The sequence below is a fragment of the Emiliania huxleyi genome (assembly GCF_000372725.1).
Source record: "Emiliania huxleyi CCMP1516 unplaced genomic scaffold EMIHUscaffold_86, whole genome shotgun sequence".
NCBI classification, from domain to species: Eukaryota; Haptophyta; order Isochrysidales; family Noelaerhabdaceae; genus Emiliania; species Emiliania huxleyi.
The window spans coordinates 309392-323087 of record NW_005195584.1 but is presented as its reverse complement, the minus strand read 5'-3'; the positions used below and the strand labels follow the sequence as shown (position 1 = coordinate 323087).

General features: G+C 62.6%; 4 protein-coding genes across 4 annotated transcripts; 2 read left to right on the top strand and 2 right to left on the bottom strand.

Annotated features, from left to right (window-relative positions):
- Positions 1 to 1281: 1281 nt before the first annotated feature.
- EMIHUDRAFT_219492 (hypothetical protein) lies at positions 1282 to 3477 on the top strand (the record flags this gene model as incomplete). Its single annotated transcript, XM_005758526.1, has 5 exons — positions 1282 to 1692; positions 1790 to 1855; positions 2066 to 2320; positions 2547 to 2636; positions 2941 to 3477. The coding sequence occupies 5 exons, from the start codon at positions 1282 to 1284 to the stop codon at positions 3475 to 3477; spliced, it is 1359 nt and encodes a 452-aa protein (XP_005758583.1).
- A 1051-nt stretch (positions 3478 to 4528) lies between these two features.
- On the top strand, positions 4529 to 5141 carry EMIHUDRAFT_219491 (hypothetical protein; the record flags this gene model as incomplete). Its single annotated transcript, XM_005758525.1, has 2 exons — positions 4529 to 4562; positions 4921 to 5141. 2 exons carry the CDS (start codon positions 4529 to 4531, stop codon positions 5139 to 5141), a joined length of 255 nt encoding a protein of 84 aa, XP_005758582.1.
- Positions 5142 to 11024: 5883 nt separating this feature from the next.
- On the bottom strand, positions 11025 to 11630 carry EMIHUDRAFT_219489 (hypothetical protein; the record flags this gene model as incomplete). The annotated part of the gene is made up of 1 exon (XM_005758524.1): positions 11025 to 11630. One exon carries the CDS (start codon positions 11628 to 11630, stop codon positions 11025 to 11027), a length of 606 nt encoding a protein of 201 aa, XP_005758581.1.
- Positions 11631 to 12026: 396 nt separating this feature from the next.
- On the bottom strand, positions 12027 to 13166 carry EMIHUDRAFT_219488 (hypothetical protein; the record flags this gene model as incomplete). The annotated part of the gene is made up of 4 exons (XM_005758523.1): positions 12027 to 12143; positions 12287 to 12339; positions 12423 to 12726; positions 12885 to 13166. 4 exons carry the CDS (start codon positions 13164 to 13166, stop codon positions 12027 to 12029), a joined length of 756 nt encoding a protein of 251 aa, XP_005758580.1.
- Between the last annotated feature and the right edge of the window lie 530 nt (positions 13167 to 13696).

Genomic DNA, 13696 nt, shown 5'->3' with positions numbered 1-13696 from the left:
CGCGCGTCGTCGTGACACGAGATAAAGGGGACGTGCTCGAATCGTGCAAAGGGCATCGAGGGACGAGGGTCGCCGCCGCCGCCCACCTTGGCGGGACGTCGGGTCCTCGCCGCCGGCTCGCCCTGGGCGCTAAGACGAGTCGGGGCGGGACGGCGGCCGGGTGTGAACGTGGGCCTTGTTGCACTCACGCCACTCAGACACGCGCATGCCGCGCCGGTCGACCCCGGCGCATTACTTGCGAAAAGGCCACGGTATTACGGCCCTCGAGCTCGTCGTTTTGTTTGTGTTGGGGTTCGTTCTCGAGGTTCGCTCGACGAGGCGGCCTTACAATTATTGGTGGTAGTCGAGAGAGGACCCATGCGCCCCACGGAGCATGGCTGACCTCCACATAAACGCACAACCCCGGGCCCCGAAATCGCGCACCGTGCTAGCGCACAGTGACGGTCAGACATGTCAGATGTCACATGCTCATGCAACACGGGGTCCCAAGGAAGGCAAGCAAAACTTACAACACTCCCTTTCTCCCAGTAAGCTAAAAGTACGTACAACACACACACAAAACCGTATCGCGCGCGCTGGGTGCGCTTTTCTTAGCTCCCCGGCCCTGGATGTGCGGTTGATGACTGCACTCCAAGTGCTCCAAGTGCGCGCTAGACGCCGACTCGGAGGCCGCACCGGTCATGCGCGCAGCAGGAGAGAGAGGGAGGCGCTCACCTTCACACACAGCTCACAGCGCAAAAGGCTCAGTCAGTCAGTACTGGTTACACACCTCCAAACGCACACACGCGCTGCACACGATTGGCTCGGGAGCCGACACGAGGCACACTCACCGGCCTTAGCACCGGGTCCGGACTGCTGGACACACAGCACACAGCTCACAGGACAGCTCACGAGGTGGCGCTATATAGATAGTGGGGTTCGCGGGGACCGACGCAGGAGAAGAAGGTGGGGCACAGGGACGGGACACAGGACTCACGAACTGACATCCCACCCTGCGCCGGGGCCGGGGATAAATAAATAAATAAATACAACGGACATCCCAAGCTAGGGCTGGGTCGAGGACAGACACGTCCCCACCTTTGCAGGATTTTGCAAAAGCGAGGGGGGAGGGCGCATCGCCGCGCGGAGAGGGCTGGGCACAGGGCACCCGGGGAATAAAAATAAAAAAGAGCGTGAAAATTCTTTCTTCTGCTCAAGAAGCAGGCCGGCGCCACTCCCCTAGCCCTGTAGTGGGTCGACTCGTCCAACGACGAGCGCGCCCCCCCTGGGCAGGGGCCAGGCATGAGCAGCCCGCCCACCATATCGCGGCTGCGGCTGCTGAGCGACCAGCCGGTCGAGGGCTGCGAGCTCACGCCCGACATCTTCCTCGCCAACGGGGTGCCGGCGCACACGTGCCGGCTCGAGTACAAATGGTACCGCTCAATCACAAAGATGGCCTGCTCGTGGTGCGGTAAGACGCCCGTCATCATGCAGCGCCTGACCGACGACTCGTACTTCTGCTCCGTCGCGTGCTTCACCAACGCGTGGCAGGGCCACCCGAACCAGCACCGCACCGGCCTCACGAGCTCGGGCGTCCGGACGGAGACGGCCAAGCAGGCGGAGGGGTGGGTCGGGCGCGACTTCACCGAGACGACCGAGCAGAAGTGGGTCGAGGTGTCCGACGTGAGCACCTACATCCCCTCGCTGGACGACGTCGGCCACATGCTTAAGCTGGCGCGCCGCCCACCTCCGCGGCTCTGGCACGGCTGCTCCGGCGGACAGTGCTGACGCGGCCGGCCCCGCCGCGCAGGCGGTCACCCCGCTCAGCGCCGACGGCTCCCAGAAGGGCATCGCAAAGACGCTCAAGACAAACTACGTCATCGCGCCGCCGCCGCCGCCGCCGCCGCGCCGCATGCTGCTCGTGCGAAACAATGTGGGGACATCCCCCCCCCCCCCTGGAAGCTCCCGCCCCCCTATGCCGCCGCCCTGCCCGCCGGAGCCGGACCCCCCCCCCCCCGCCCCTGCCATACCACCCCCCGGCCTCCCCCTCTTCCCCCCCGTGCAGGTGGTCGTGTCGCTTGGCAAGCCCGGGACGAACCGGACCAACGCCAACCGGCTCGGCTTCACCCTCCTCACGTACAACGTCCTCTCCGAGATCTACGCCACCGCCGACGCCTACCCGTACTGCGCCGCCTGGGCGCTCCCGTGGAACTACCGGCGGCGCAACATCATGCGCGAGCTGATCAACTACCGCGCGGACATCATGTGCCTGCAAGAGGTGCAGGCAGACCACTTCGAGAACTTCCTCGAGCCCGAGCTCGCAAAGTACAACTACGCCGGAGTCCACAAGTGCAAGACGCGCGAGTTCATGGGCCAGTACGGATAGATGGACGGATGCGCCATCTTGTACCGCCGAGACAAGTTCCAGGAACCGACCCCTCCTCCCCTCCTCCCCTTCCGGGCCGCCCGCCCCGTGGGAAACCCCCCTCCCTCCTTCCTTCACATGCAACAAGGGCCCCTCTCCTTCCCCCCCCCCCCCCCCCCCGCAGGTCGTGCCAGGCGGGCAGCACGACGTCGAGTTCAACACCATCGCCCGCCAGCGCCACTCCAACGACCGCAACGTGCTCAACCGCCTCCTCAAGGACAACGTCGCGCAGGTCCTCCTCCTAGAGGGCCGAGTCCTCCTTCCCACCTCTCTACCTCCCCTCACTCCTCGACGCCTCGTGGCAGTCCTCCTCCTCGAGACGATCACCCCAACCCTAACCCTAACCCTAACCCCAACCCTAACCCTAACCCTAACCCCAACCCTAACCCTAACCCTAACCCCAACCCTAACCCTAACCCCAACCCTAACCCCAACCCCAACCCCAACCCTAACCCCAAACCCAACCCTAACCCTAACCCTAACCCTAGGTCCTCCTCCTCGAGATGATCGCACCCCACCCCGCGACGCGGCGGCAGCTGCTCGTCGCAAACACGCACATCAACGCCTCGCCCGAGTTCGCCGACGTGAAGCTCTGGCAGACGCAGCACCTCGTCCTCGAGATCGAGCGGATGCTCACGCAGCACTCTGGCTCCACCTCGACCATCCCGGTGGTTGCGGCCGGCGACTTCAACTCGCTGCCTGGCTCGGACCCGCACACGCTCCTCGCGAACGGGCTCGTCCAGCCGGAGAACGGCGACCCGTCCGGCGTCCTCGCCACGCTCCCGCTCCGCCACTCGCTGCCACTCCGCTCGGCGATGGCGACGGTGGGCGCGCACGCAAACGCGTCGGCCGAGAGCCACGAGCTGCAGCGGATGGAGCCGCCGTACACGAACTACACAACCTCCTTCGTCGGCACGCTCGACTACATCTTCTACACCGTCGACCGCCTCTCTGTGGGCGGGCTGCTGCAGATGGTCGACGACAGGCAGGTGCAGGAGCACACTGCGCTGCCCTCGCCGCTCTTCTCGTCCGACCACACGCCGCTCCTCTCCGAGTTCCACTTCAAGCGCTGAGGTGGAGGGGGCAGGGGGCAGGGGCTGAGGTCGGCGGCGCGCTCGAGGCGGCGAGGGCGGGATGGCGGGCGGCGGGCGAGGGGGCGGGCGAGGGGGCGGGCGAGGAAAGGGGGGACGGGGGCGGGGGGCGGGGCGGGGCGGGGCGGGGGAGGCTACGGTATGGGGCACCGTCCCCGCGGAGGGGTGCCACGGGCCAGGCGGGGGCGGCGCGTTCGGTGCGCGCTTCTCGTCTTGCTGGCCAGCGGGGCGGTGGCGGATCATGGTCTAGATCATGGTCTCGGGTCTGTCGGGAGGCGCATGCATGCATGGTGATAAACATTACAGTTCAGGAACAGGCTGAGGCTCCCATCCATCACTCTACTCGGAGCTAATAGACACCAATCATGCACACGACGCACGCAGACACGCTCCCCGCACACTTGGTTGACCAGTCCTATAGAGCGCTTGCGGTGCGGTGTGCGCGACACGGCACACGCGCGGATGGCGGTTGGCGCGAGAATGCAGAATGCAGTATAGCAGATGGGGGATGGGGGGATGGGGCGTCAGGCTCAGGGGCGGCGACCCCCCCATCTACAGATGATATATGCGCATCTTGAGATAATATGCATCTAACTGGTTTTTATTTCGGGTTCTGGGTTCGGCCAAAAAACTCCGACACTGTCGATCGAAAATATTGAAAAAAATCCGACGAACGCGCTCATTGTTCCTGAGCGATGCATTGCGCATCCTCAGATGCCACATTCTATCTTGGGATGCATGGACTAACCCAAGATGAGGGTATCATCTCGGCACACTTGTGCGTCTGAAGACGACTGCAGTAACCAGTATCTGAGTACCGCTGAGAGATGTCACGCACTATCAAAAGACGCGGGGCACCATCTAAAGATGATTAAATCTTCTTGGAGAACCCAATCATAGTGGAGACACCCGGTGTCCTTAGATGGAAAACGCATCCTAGATGGCGTTTGGCATCTAGGATGCGCATATCGTCTGTAGAGATGGGGGGGTCGCCCCGCCCCTGACGGGGGGGGGGGGGGCTGTACGCCAAAAAATGAAGCTCAAAGCTGGAAACAAGAACGCGTCGTGTGGCGGCTGGCGCGCTGCCACGGTGCGCCCTTAAAAGAGCAACGACGGCGGCGAGGTCAGAGTAGAATGCAACGAAATGCAATCACGCACAAAATGCATCGAATGCATATGCAACGAAATGCAATCACGCGCAAAATGCATCGAATGCATATGCAACGAAATGCAATCACGCGCAAAATGCATCGAATGTTGCAATGCAGTTGTAATGCAGGAGATGCAAGCGAATGCAAAAATGCACTGCATGGGCAAAAACCACACGCATTCTTGGGCAAGAACTACACTTATTCCGCGCGCGCACCGCCGCTCGCCACCGAGCGAGGGTCGGCCAATCTCACGCGAGGTTGCGACGCTCGTCAGGCGTGCTCGCGCACCTCTCGCTCAACAACGTGCCCGCCCTCGGCGACGTGTGCCTCGAGTCGCTCGACCTCAGCTGGTGCCGCGCCGTCTCGGACAACGGCGTCGGCGCGCTCGTCGACGCGGCGCCGCGCTTGCAGCGCCTCACCGTGTGGGGGTGCTCGAACCGCTTCTACGAGGGGCACTCGCGCGAGCATCTGCGCGTGGTCGGCCGCAGCATCTGACCGGACACATACAAAACCGGCGATCGCTCCACGCCGCGATCGCTCGCAGGTTTGCTGCCACGAGAAAAGAGCCGCGACATCACCTCCCCGCACCTCCGCACGGTTGAGGGGCGGATGCCGGCAAGGCGCTCTCTTCTCCTGCTGCTGAGACACTAGTACTGTATGAATGTATGTGTGTGTGCGCGGCGCGGCGGCGGCGGCATCCGTCAAGAGAGGAGGCTGCGTGGGGCTGCAGCGCGCGCAAGAATGGGGCGAGGAGGGAATTGATTAGAAACAAACAGCACGGGAAAATAGGCGCCACACTGGCGCAACGAGGCTCATGCAGATAACACTGGCGGCGGCGCGGCGTGCACGCGCGTACAGACTCTCTCAGAGACAGAGTGTGTGGGGAGACAGGGAGATCGGAGATCAGCGAGTGCACCCCCCCCCACACATACCAGAGAGCGGTCAAGACAGCGGCACTGCACGCACCGCACACCGGGGCACAAGGAGCACGGGAAAAGAAAACGGAAACACGCAAACAGGCAGTGCTGGCCTCTCGTGGGGGCTCTCTCTCGGCAGTACAGGCCGCGAGAGGCCATCCCACCATCCGGGGGGAAGATGCGGAGCTGTCAGCATGCTACAGGTCCGCGCGGGATAGAGCATGGAGCGGCGGCGCGACTGCTACTGGCCATGGGCCGCGGGGGATGGAACTCGATGGTCCATGTGGATGCGGGCGCCGCAGTCGCAGCCCGGGCGGAAGGGGGCGGCGGCGGCTAGGCGGGCGAGGAACGTGCCACGCCTTAGCGGAGCATGCCATGAAAGTTGCTCCAAGTGCCGACTCCGAGGGCACGAAACGCAGACTCGACGGACGAGTCGTCCGGCATGTCGAGCGAGAGCGACACCTCCGGATCGGGGTAGGGGTCGGACGCCACGACCAAAAATGCAGCGGGTTCAGGCTCGGAGAAGGGAGCTTCCCCCTCGCGGCGTGCATCCAGCACCGCGCCGGCCCCGCCTCCTCCTCCCGTAGTCGCAAGAGGATTGGCGCGAGGGCCGGGGGGGGTTGCAGGCGGCTCGCGCGAACGAGGCGTCGGCTTCGGGCTAGCGGGGCTCGGCGCTGAGCCGCCGCCGCTCTCCGACTTGCCCTTGAGAGGTGGCGTCGCCGTCGAGGACGTCGAGGGATGCGGCGGTGGCATGGGCGGTGGCGAAGCTGCTTGCCGATCCGTCCAGCCCCAAGCGGCGGGGGTGCTGGCGCGTGCGTGCGACGTGCCCGTCCGCGAGCCGCCGCCGCCGCCGCTGCCGGGCTGACCAAGCGCCTCGACGCCGTCGATTGCCGCGTCCGGCCGGCGTGCCTTCTTTGGAGACGGGGTGTCGTGGCTCGCCGTGTTTTGCGACTTCATGGGTCGCAGCTGGGGCTCCAATCGTGCGTTGAGTACGAGTAAATGGAGGACAGAGAGCCCACACAGTTTTTCATTACGTTGCCCGGAGCTGGCGATAGGACCCGGCAGTATCTCGGACGGTCTGCGCACACGCACAAATGTGCTTTTTCCCTAGTCATTAGCACCATTTTGCCGCCGTTCACAGCCTTGTTATGAGAAGAAAAAACATCGCACTCGCGAGCGTGCACGGCTGGCTCTCTGCGCCACCTCTTCACTTGCTCTACCGGCCCCGTCCCGCGACATGCAGACGCACACCGTACCACACGGGCGCCGCGCCGCGCCCGGCCGCCGCACGCGGGCCGCCCCCACCAACCAACCACCAAGCGAAGTAGCAACTACGCTACAGGAACTGAACTTCTCGCGGGGTGTCTCGGCAAAGTGACGCAGACCCTTTATTCACGTGCATATGCTACAGTCATCAAATTTCTCCCAGTCCTTAGCCCACCACGCAGCCCCACTCCCCAACTCCCCCGTCCCATTTTCCACCACCAGAGGGAGTGAGGGACGAGCGCCCGAGCTGCGCGGCGCAAGAAGGGAGGGAAGAGAGGGGGGAGGGGGGATGGAGGCGGTGAGTGGGGCGCGGCGGCGAGGGTGAGCAGCGTCGCACCGATCTGGTTGCCGCACTGGCCACCCTGGATGGAGACGATCTCACGCATGGCTGAAGTTGGGGAACGCTGGTGTAACGATTTTCGGCCGACGAAAACGGATTCCGTTGCTGGTCGTTTTGAAACGCTCCGAGATTCACTGACACTGTGTATCTCCGTCGTTGGACAGGGATGTTGAAAGGAAGGAAGGGAAAAAGCTTAATCAACCAGCTGGAGTTGATCGTTGCTTCCCTTTCGCGAGGCGGTGCGGACTGCCGGAGGCCTCGGTCTCCCCTCTGCCCGTGCGACTTTCGCTAACTCCCGCGAGCGTAGATCGTCTGTCTTCGGCGCGCTCGAGCACGTTTGGCACCAAGAGGCTTTGATTCTTACGACCCTCACCCGCCAAGGCAGGTGTGCACTCTGCTAGTACTTGTGTGCTCACACTTGAGCACTTGAGCACTTGATAGGGTCGATTCCGCATGGTACGGGACCCCTCCGATCGTCTCGCCCTCCCTCACTGGTGTGTTCATTGGGGGGGGTCATAACAAACAGGTGCAGGATCGAGGTGCACGCTGCCGAGGCAGTGTCGTCCCCCCTCTCCCCGACGGCGATGGCTCACACCACTACACTGTGAAAAGTTAATAAAAATCTCTCTCTCTACACTGTGGGGTGTGCCCGAGCATGATGTATGTGCGCGTCTGTGCGTGTGTGTGGGACAGACGTTGTTGTCCTATGCGCGGGGCTTCCCGCGGGGACCGAAGACGTAACAGCAGCAACAGCAACCAGCTGAGGGTGCCCGAAAGGATGTCCACCTCGTGCGCGTCGTCTCTCGCTGCGACGGCCCCGTCGACATCGCTCGCGTCGCGGCCGTCTCGCTGCTCTTCCACGCCTCACTCGCGGTGGAGGGCATCCGCTTGTGGTCGCGAGAGCGCAGCTTCGAGCTTCCGGCGCTGCCAGAGGGCGAGAGCTGCGCCGTGCCTTGGCTGTGCTTCGCTGCGCTGCTGCGCGAGGCCAACCCGCCGGCGAGGGTGGCGGCAGGCGCACAGCACAGCGTCTTCATCGACGGCGAGGGGCGGCTCTCGTCGTGCGGCTCGGAACCGGAGGGCGAGGAGGAGGACGAGGACGAAGCGCAGGCTCCAGGCCTTCTCGGCCATGGCGAGGGCGTGACGCAGCTCAACACGCCGACCCGCCTCCCCTCCCCGCTGGGTGGTGAGCGCGCCGTGAGCGTGTCGGCTGGGTGGCAGCACAGCCTCGCCCTCTCCGCCGACGGCGGTGTCTGGAGCTGGGGCGATGGAGGCTGGGGCCGGCTGGGCCACGGCGACTGGGAGACCCAGCTGCTGCCGAAGAAGATCGAGGTCTTTGCTGGCCACCGCGTCGTCGCTGTCTCGGCTGGAGCAGCCCACAGCCTCGCCATCGCCGCCGACGGAGCCGTTTGGAGCTGGGGCGGTGGAGGCTTAGGCCAGGTGGGCCACGGCGACGGGCAGCGCCAGCTGCTGCCCAAGAAGATCGAGGCCTTTGCCGGCCACCGCGTCGTCGCCGTGTCGGCTGGACGCAGCCACAGCCTCGCCCTCACCGCCGATGGCAGCGTCTGGAGCTGGGGCTTTGGATACTATGCCCAGCTCGGCCACGGCGACCAGCAGAGCGAGTATGAGCTTGGGCAGAGCCTGCGGCTGCCGAAGCAGATCGAGGCCTTTGCTGGCCAGCGCGTCATCGCTGTGTCGGCTGGAGAGGACCACGGCCTCGCCATCACCGCCAACGGCAGTGTCTGGAGCTGGGGTGGTGGAGGCTTTGGCGAGCTGGGCCACGGCGACTGGCAGAGCCAGCTGCTGCCCAAGAAGATTGAGGCCTTTTCCGCCCACCGCGTCGTCGCTGTGTCGGCTGGAGGCCACCACAGCATCGCCATCACCGCCAACGGCGCCGTCTGGAGCGATGGGTACTATGGCAAGCTGGGCCACGGCGACGAGCAGAACCAGCTGCTGCCGAAGCAGATCGAGGCCTTTGCTGACCAGCGTGCCGTCGCTGTCTCGGCTGGAGGCGACCACAGCCTCGCCCTCACCGCCGACGGCTCCGTCTTTGCTTGGGGCAAGGGCGGCCACGGCTGCCTAGGCCACGGAGAGGACCTGTCGAACCAGCTGCTGCCCAAGAAAATTAAGTAGACTAGTTAGTAGAGGCGCACATGTAATTGTAAAGGCGAGGCGCCGGCTTTAGGGATGGCTCTCTGCTCGGCTGTAATTACACACCGTCTATACGCCCGGAGTAATCGAGATCTCTGCGAGAGAGTAGTAGATCGCAGACAGTAGATCGCAGACGCGGGCAGACCATCTGACTGGATCCGGCAAAATATGACGTTGGAGATTGGAGATTGGAGATGGATATCGGAGATCTGACTGGATCCGGCAAAATATGACGCTGGAGATTGGAGATTGGAGATGGAGATCGGAGATGATTTTTTATTTTTATTTTTATTTTTGGCCCGAAGAGCCTGCGGCGCCGGTTTTAACCTCTCCGGCCGACTCGCTGCGCGATTCTCGCTACGGCCCGCGGCGGGGCCGCACCCAGCAAGCTGGGGCCGCTCCTCACGGACTCGGCGCTGACGCGCCTCAAGAAGACCACTACTCGGGCTTGGCTGCGCCGCCCTCGGAGATGTGTCGACGCAAGATTGGAGATGACGCCGCTGTCATCATCTTTTTCTTTTTTGATAATAAAAAGCTCACTACACGCACGGTTCCCCCACACCGTAAAGTTAAAAGCGGCGCCGCAGGCTCTTCGGGCCAAAAAAAATGAAAATAAAAAATCATCTCCGATCTCCATCTCCAATCTCCAAATCTCCAGCGTCATATTTTGCCGGATCCAGTCAGATCTCCGATCTCCATCTCCAATCTCCAATCTCCAACGTCATATTTTGCTTCTCCGATCTTCATCTCCGATCTCCAATCTCCAATCTCGACTTGTGGGGGAGGCGTGTCAGGGGGGGAATCGACGTCCTTCCAAGGGGATGCTCTTTTCCTTTCACGCCTTCAAGCGGATATCCACCCTCTTTTCGCGCCATTTTGCAATCTCCAGTCGGCCACACGATTCTCTAGGCGCCTTTGGCGCGAAGTCAACATCTCCGCCTCCGGCCTGAGATCTCGAGGTGCCGATGGCTCAAGATCTCTACGTTCAGTTAAAGATCTCTGAGTTTTGTGCGAGATGCTGTGTGTGGAAGATCTCTGATCGGCATCTACGATCTCCACTCAACAAATCTACTGGTGTCCCGCAGAGATCTCGATGTATGTACGCACGGCTCTCCGGCCGCCGGGCCGCGCGCTACTGTATTCTGTATGCTCGAAAGCTCAAAATGTACACAGAAGTGAGAAAGTAGAGTGTAGACGCAGCCCTTGTCGTCCGCACCCGCACTAAGACAGTTTGCCGCGGCCGCGAAGCGCGAACCTCTTGCGCGGCGGCGCACGCGCGAGCCCATCAGAGGTGTAGGAGAGGAGAGCGGGCCGCGGCGGGAGCACGCCGGTGCGGGCGCCCGGCCGGCAACTCGCGCTCGCCCGCCGCGAGGGTGCGCCCTTAAAACGAGAGCCGCGCGTGCAGGTGCGGCGTCCGTCCGTCGAACCCACCAATCACACGCGTGTGCGGCGTGGCAAACTGGCATATCATGAACAGTGACAGTGTGTACCCGGTAGGTAGCACAAACACAATGCATACTTGTGTGCTCAGACCACGACTACACTGTGGGGGGTGCCCGAGCATGATGTATGTGCGCGTCTGTGCGTGTGTGGGACAGACGTTGTTGTCCTATGCGCGGGGCTTCCCGCGGGGACCGAAGACGTAACAGCAGCAGCAGCAGCAGCAGCAGCAGCAGCCCCACAAAAACCCCTGGCATGTGCCCACAGCTACGACCCGTACCGCGCCGCACGCTGCCGCATGACCCTGTCCCATCGCAGGCGCCTGCCAAGCTCACGCTCCTCGCTCTCGAGCGCAAGCAGCGCGCTCCGGAGCCGCTGTCGCTCTCGCCGCAGCGCTCGTAGCCGCAGAGCGGTGCGCAGCCGTCGCTGATACCGCAACCTCCGACGGGCAGCCGTCAGCGCCGATGAGAGGGCGCGCACGCGGGAAGGCGGCGCGACGAAGCGCTCGATGCACGTTCGCCCCTCGTACACCTCAATGAAGGGCAGCTGACTGATGCCTCGCTGCCTGGCCCACTCGACGCTTTGTGGTTCGCTCAGCTTCAGCTCATAGAAGCTAGCGCGCCGCCATTTGGAGGCGATAAAGCTGAGCTTCGCGTTGGACTGACGGCATGTCCGGCACCACGGGGCGGTGAATTTGACCACTGTCGCGCCCTCAATCGGTAGGGTCTGCACAAGGCCCTCGTAAGCGGCCGGCGAGGTGATCTCCGCGAAGCGAGATGACTTGAGCCGAACCGGCGGCGCTCGACGCGCAGATGGAATGGCGCACCGCGGCAATAATAGGCTGTGCATGACGAGGCAGCAAAACATCATCATGCGTCTGCGGTTCGAGACGTGAAAGCGTAGGGTAGGGTAGGATCCGTGCAGACCCCCCTACCCCCCTACCCCACGGCACACATGCAGACATAGCGCCTACCCCCTACCCCCCTACTCACAGGTCTCCAGGATTGCTGTAAGTGTAACAGCGGCGAGGTGAAGGCAGCTGGGTGAAGGAGGGACGGGCCGCGCAGCGAGGAGGCGGCGTCGCGGCTCATTGCGGCGGCGACGGGGAGGCCGGGAGGCGATCAGGGCGCTCGAGGCGGGATGAAAGGGCGGTGCGCTATTTTTTTCCTGGTTCAAGAATTCTCGCTTCTCGGAAGAATACCTGCCCGCTCGCGAGGTCTCGGAGAAACTTAGGGTACACGTATATAGAAATCCTCCCGTAGTCCTCAATTAGTCGCGCACCACATACGTCCCTCCGAACTCCTCCGGGATTGACTCCTTGGGCAATCGGTTGAGTAGCCGAGCATAGTCGCCGCCGAGCACCTCGATGCGCTTCTTCGTCTTCTCCTGGCATAGGCAGGAGAAAGCGACATTGTGTTGCTAGACAGAGGAGGAATCGACCCGTCCCTGTGCTCAAGTGCTAGACCCTTTTCCTCGGTGAGGCGGTGGGAGTGCGCCGCGGCTTTGCTCGCCTTTAGGAAGACGCGCACGATGCTCCAGATGACGCTGAAGAAGCCAGGGTTGTCCACGACACGCATCGCCCCTATCAGCACAGACCCTAAGATGTGTTTTTCGCGAGTTCCGACGCACGGGTCGACGGCAGGCCCATGTGTTGGGCCAGCGCACCGATACGGATGGGCAGCCGATTCTGCACGGACTCGAGCATCTTGGGCATGAATTTGCGGTTGAACGCTTTGGGCGACATCCCCTTGAGACTGTTGATGGCGCAGAAGCCACACCGCTGCGTCTCTGCATCCTGCAGCAGCGTCTCAATGGTGTACCACATCGCCTCGATCACCTGTTGCTCGTCGACCTTTCTCCAGTCCAGATAGCGCGGCCGCACCAGCAGCAGTTGGCAGCCCTCCTTGTCCCTCGCGCCGTCCAGGATCTTCACAAAGGGACACGTGCGCAGCGTCGCCTCGCACCGCTCCTACGGGAAAGAAGCTCGCAGCTGGAGGATGCGGGAGTCAACGGCACGCCACGGGACAGTGCGTGCGGGAGGAGTCAACGGCACGCCACGGGACAGTGCGTGCGGGTGGAGTCAACGGCACGCCACGGGACAGTGCGTGCGGGAGGAGTCAACGGCACGCCACGGGACATGGCTGCGTGCGCCTTGTCAAAAGGCCGCTCGCTTCCAAACAGCTTGATCCGGTACTCCCAATACCGCGCGTGCCTCGAGGCGGCCTTTGTGACGTCACCCTTGGCTATGTATAGGAAGCGGCGGAGGAAGGCCTCGTCCTCAATGCAGACACGGTCGCCGCCAGCGACGATGGCCTTTTTGAGCTCCTCGACGAGCCCTGCGTCCTGCATCCACGCGGCCCCGCCGTCCGTCACCTCCGTGTCGTCGATGTCGTCGTCGGCATCTGGCATATATGTGTGTATATGTCTGCTCGCAGCCGGGCCGGCAAGTAGGAAGGACGCACGCCCGACAAGTTGTGTTCTGTGTTTTCTTTCTTTCTTTCTTTCTTCACATAAACACAAAGTGGTCTCAAGTGTCTCGAAACGTGCCTCAAACTCGAATCGTCGATCGAATCATAATACTGTGTATTTCACACAACCCCTGGCTCTTCACACAAAAACACAAAAAGATGTTGGCTTCTAAAAATCTCTCTCTCTCTCGGAAAAGGAACAGCGCAGAAGGAGATACTAGAAAATCAACGCTTTAAAGAAAGAAAGAAAGAAAACAGACAGCCCAAGGGAAGGATGGGAGGACGGCAAATACGCTTTAAAAGAAAGAAAACGGACAACCCAAGGGAGGGATGGGAGGACGGCACGCCGCCACCACACAGGGATTTTAAGGAGAGGAGTGTGGTGCGCTAGCAGTCGCCCACCCTTGGGCGTCCGCCTCTTCCTATCTCTCTTCGCAGTCTCTCTCCGATTCTCGCTGCAACCTTCGTGCC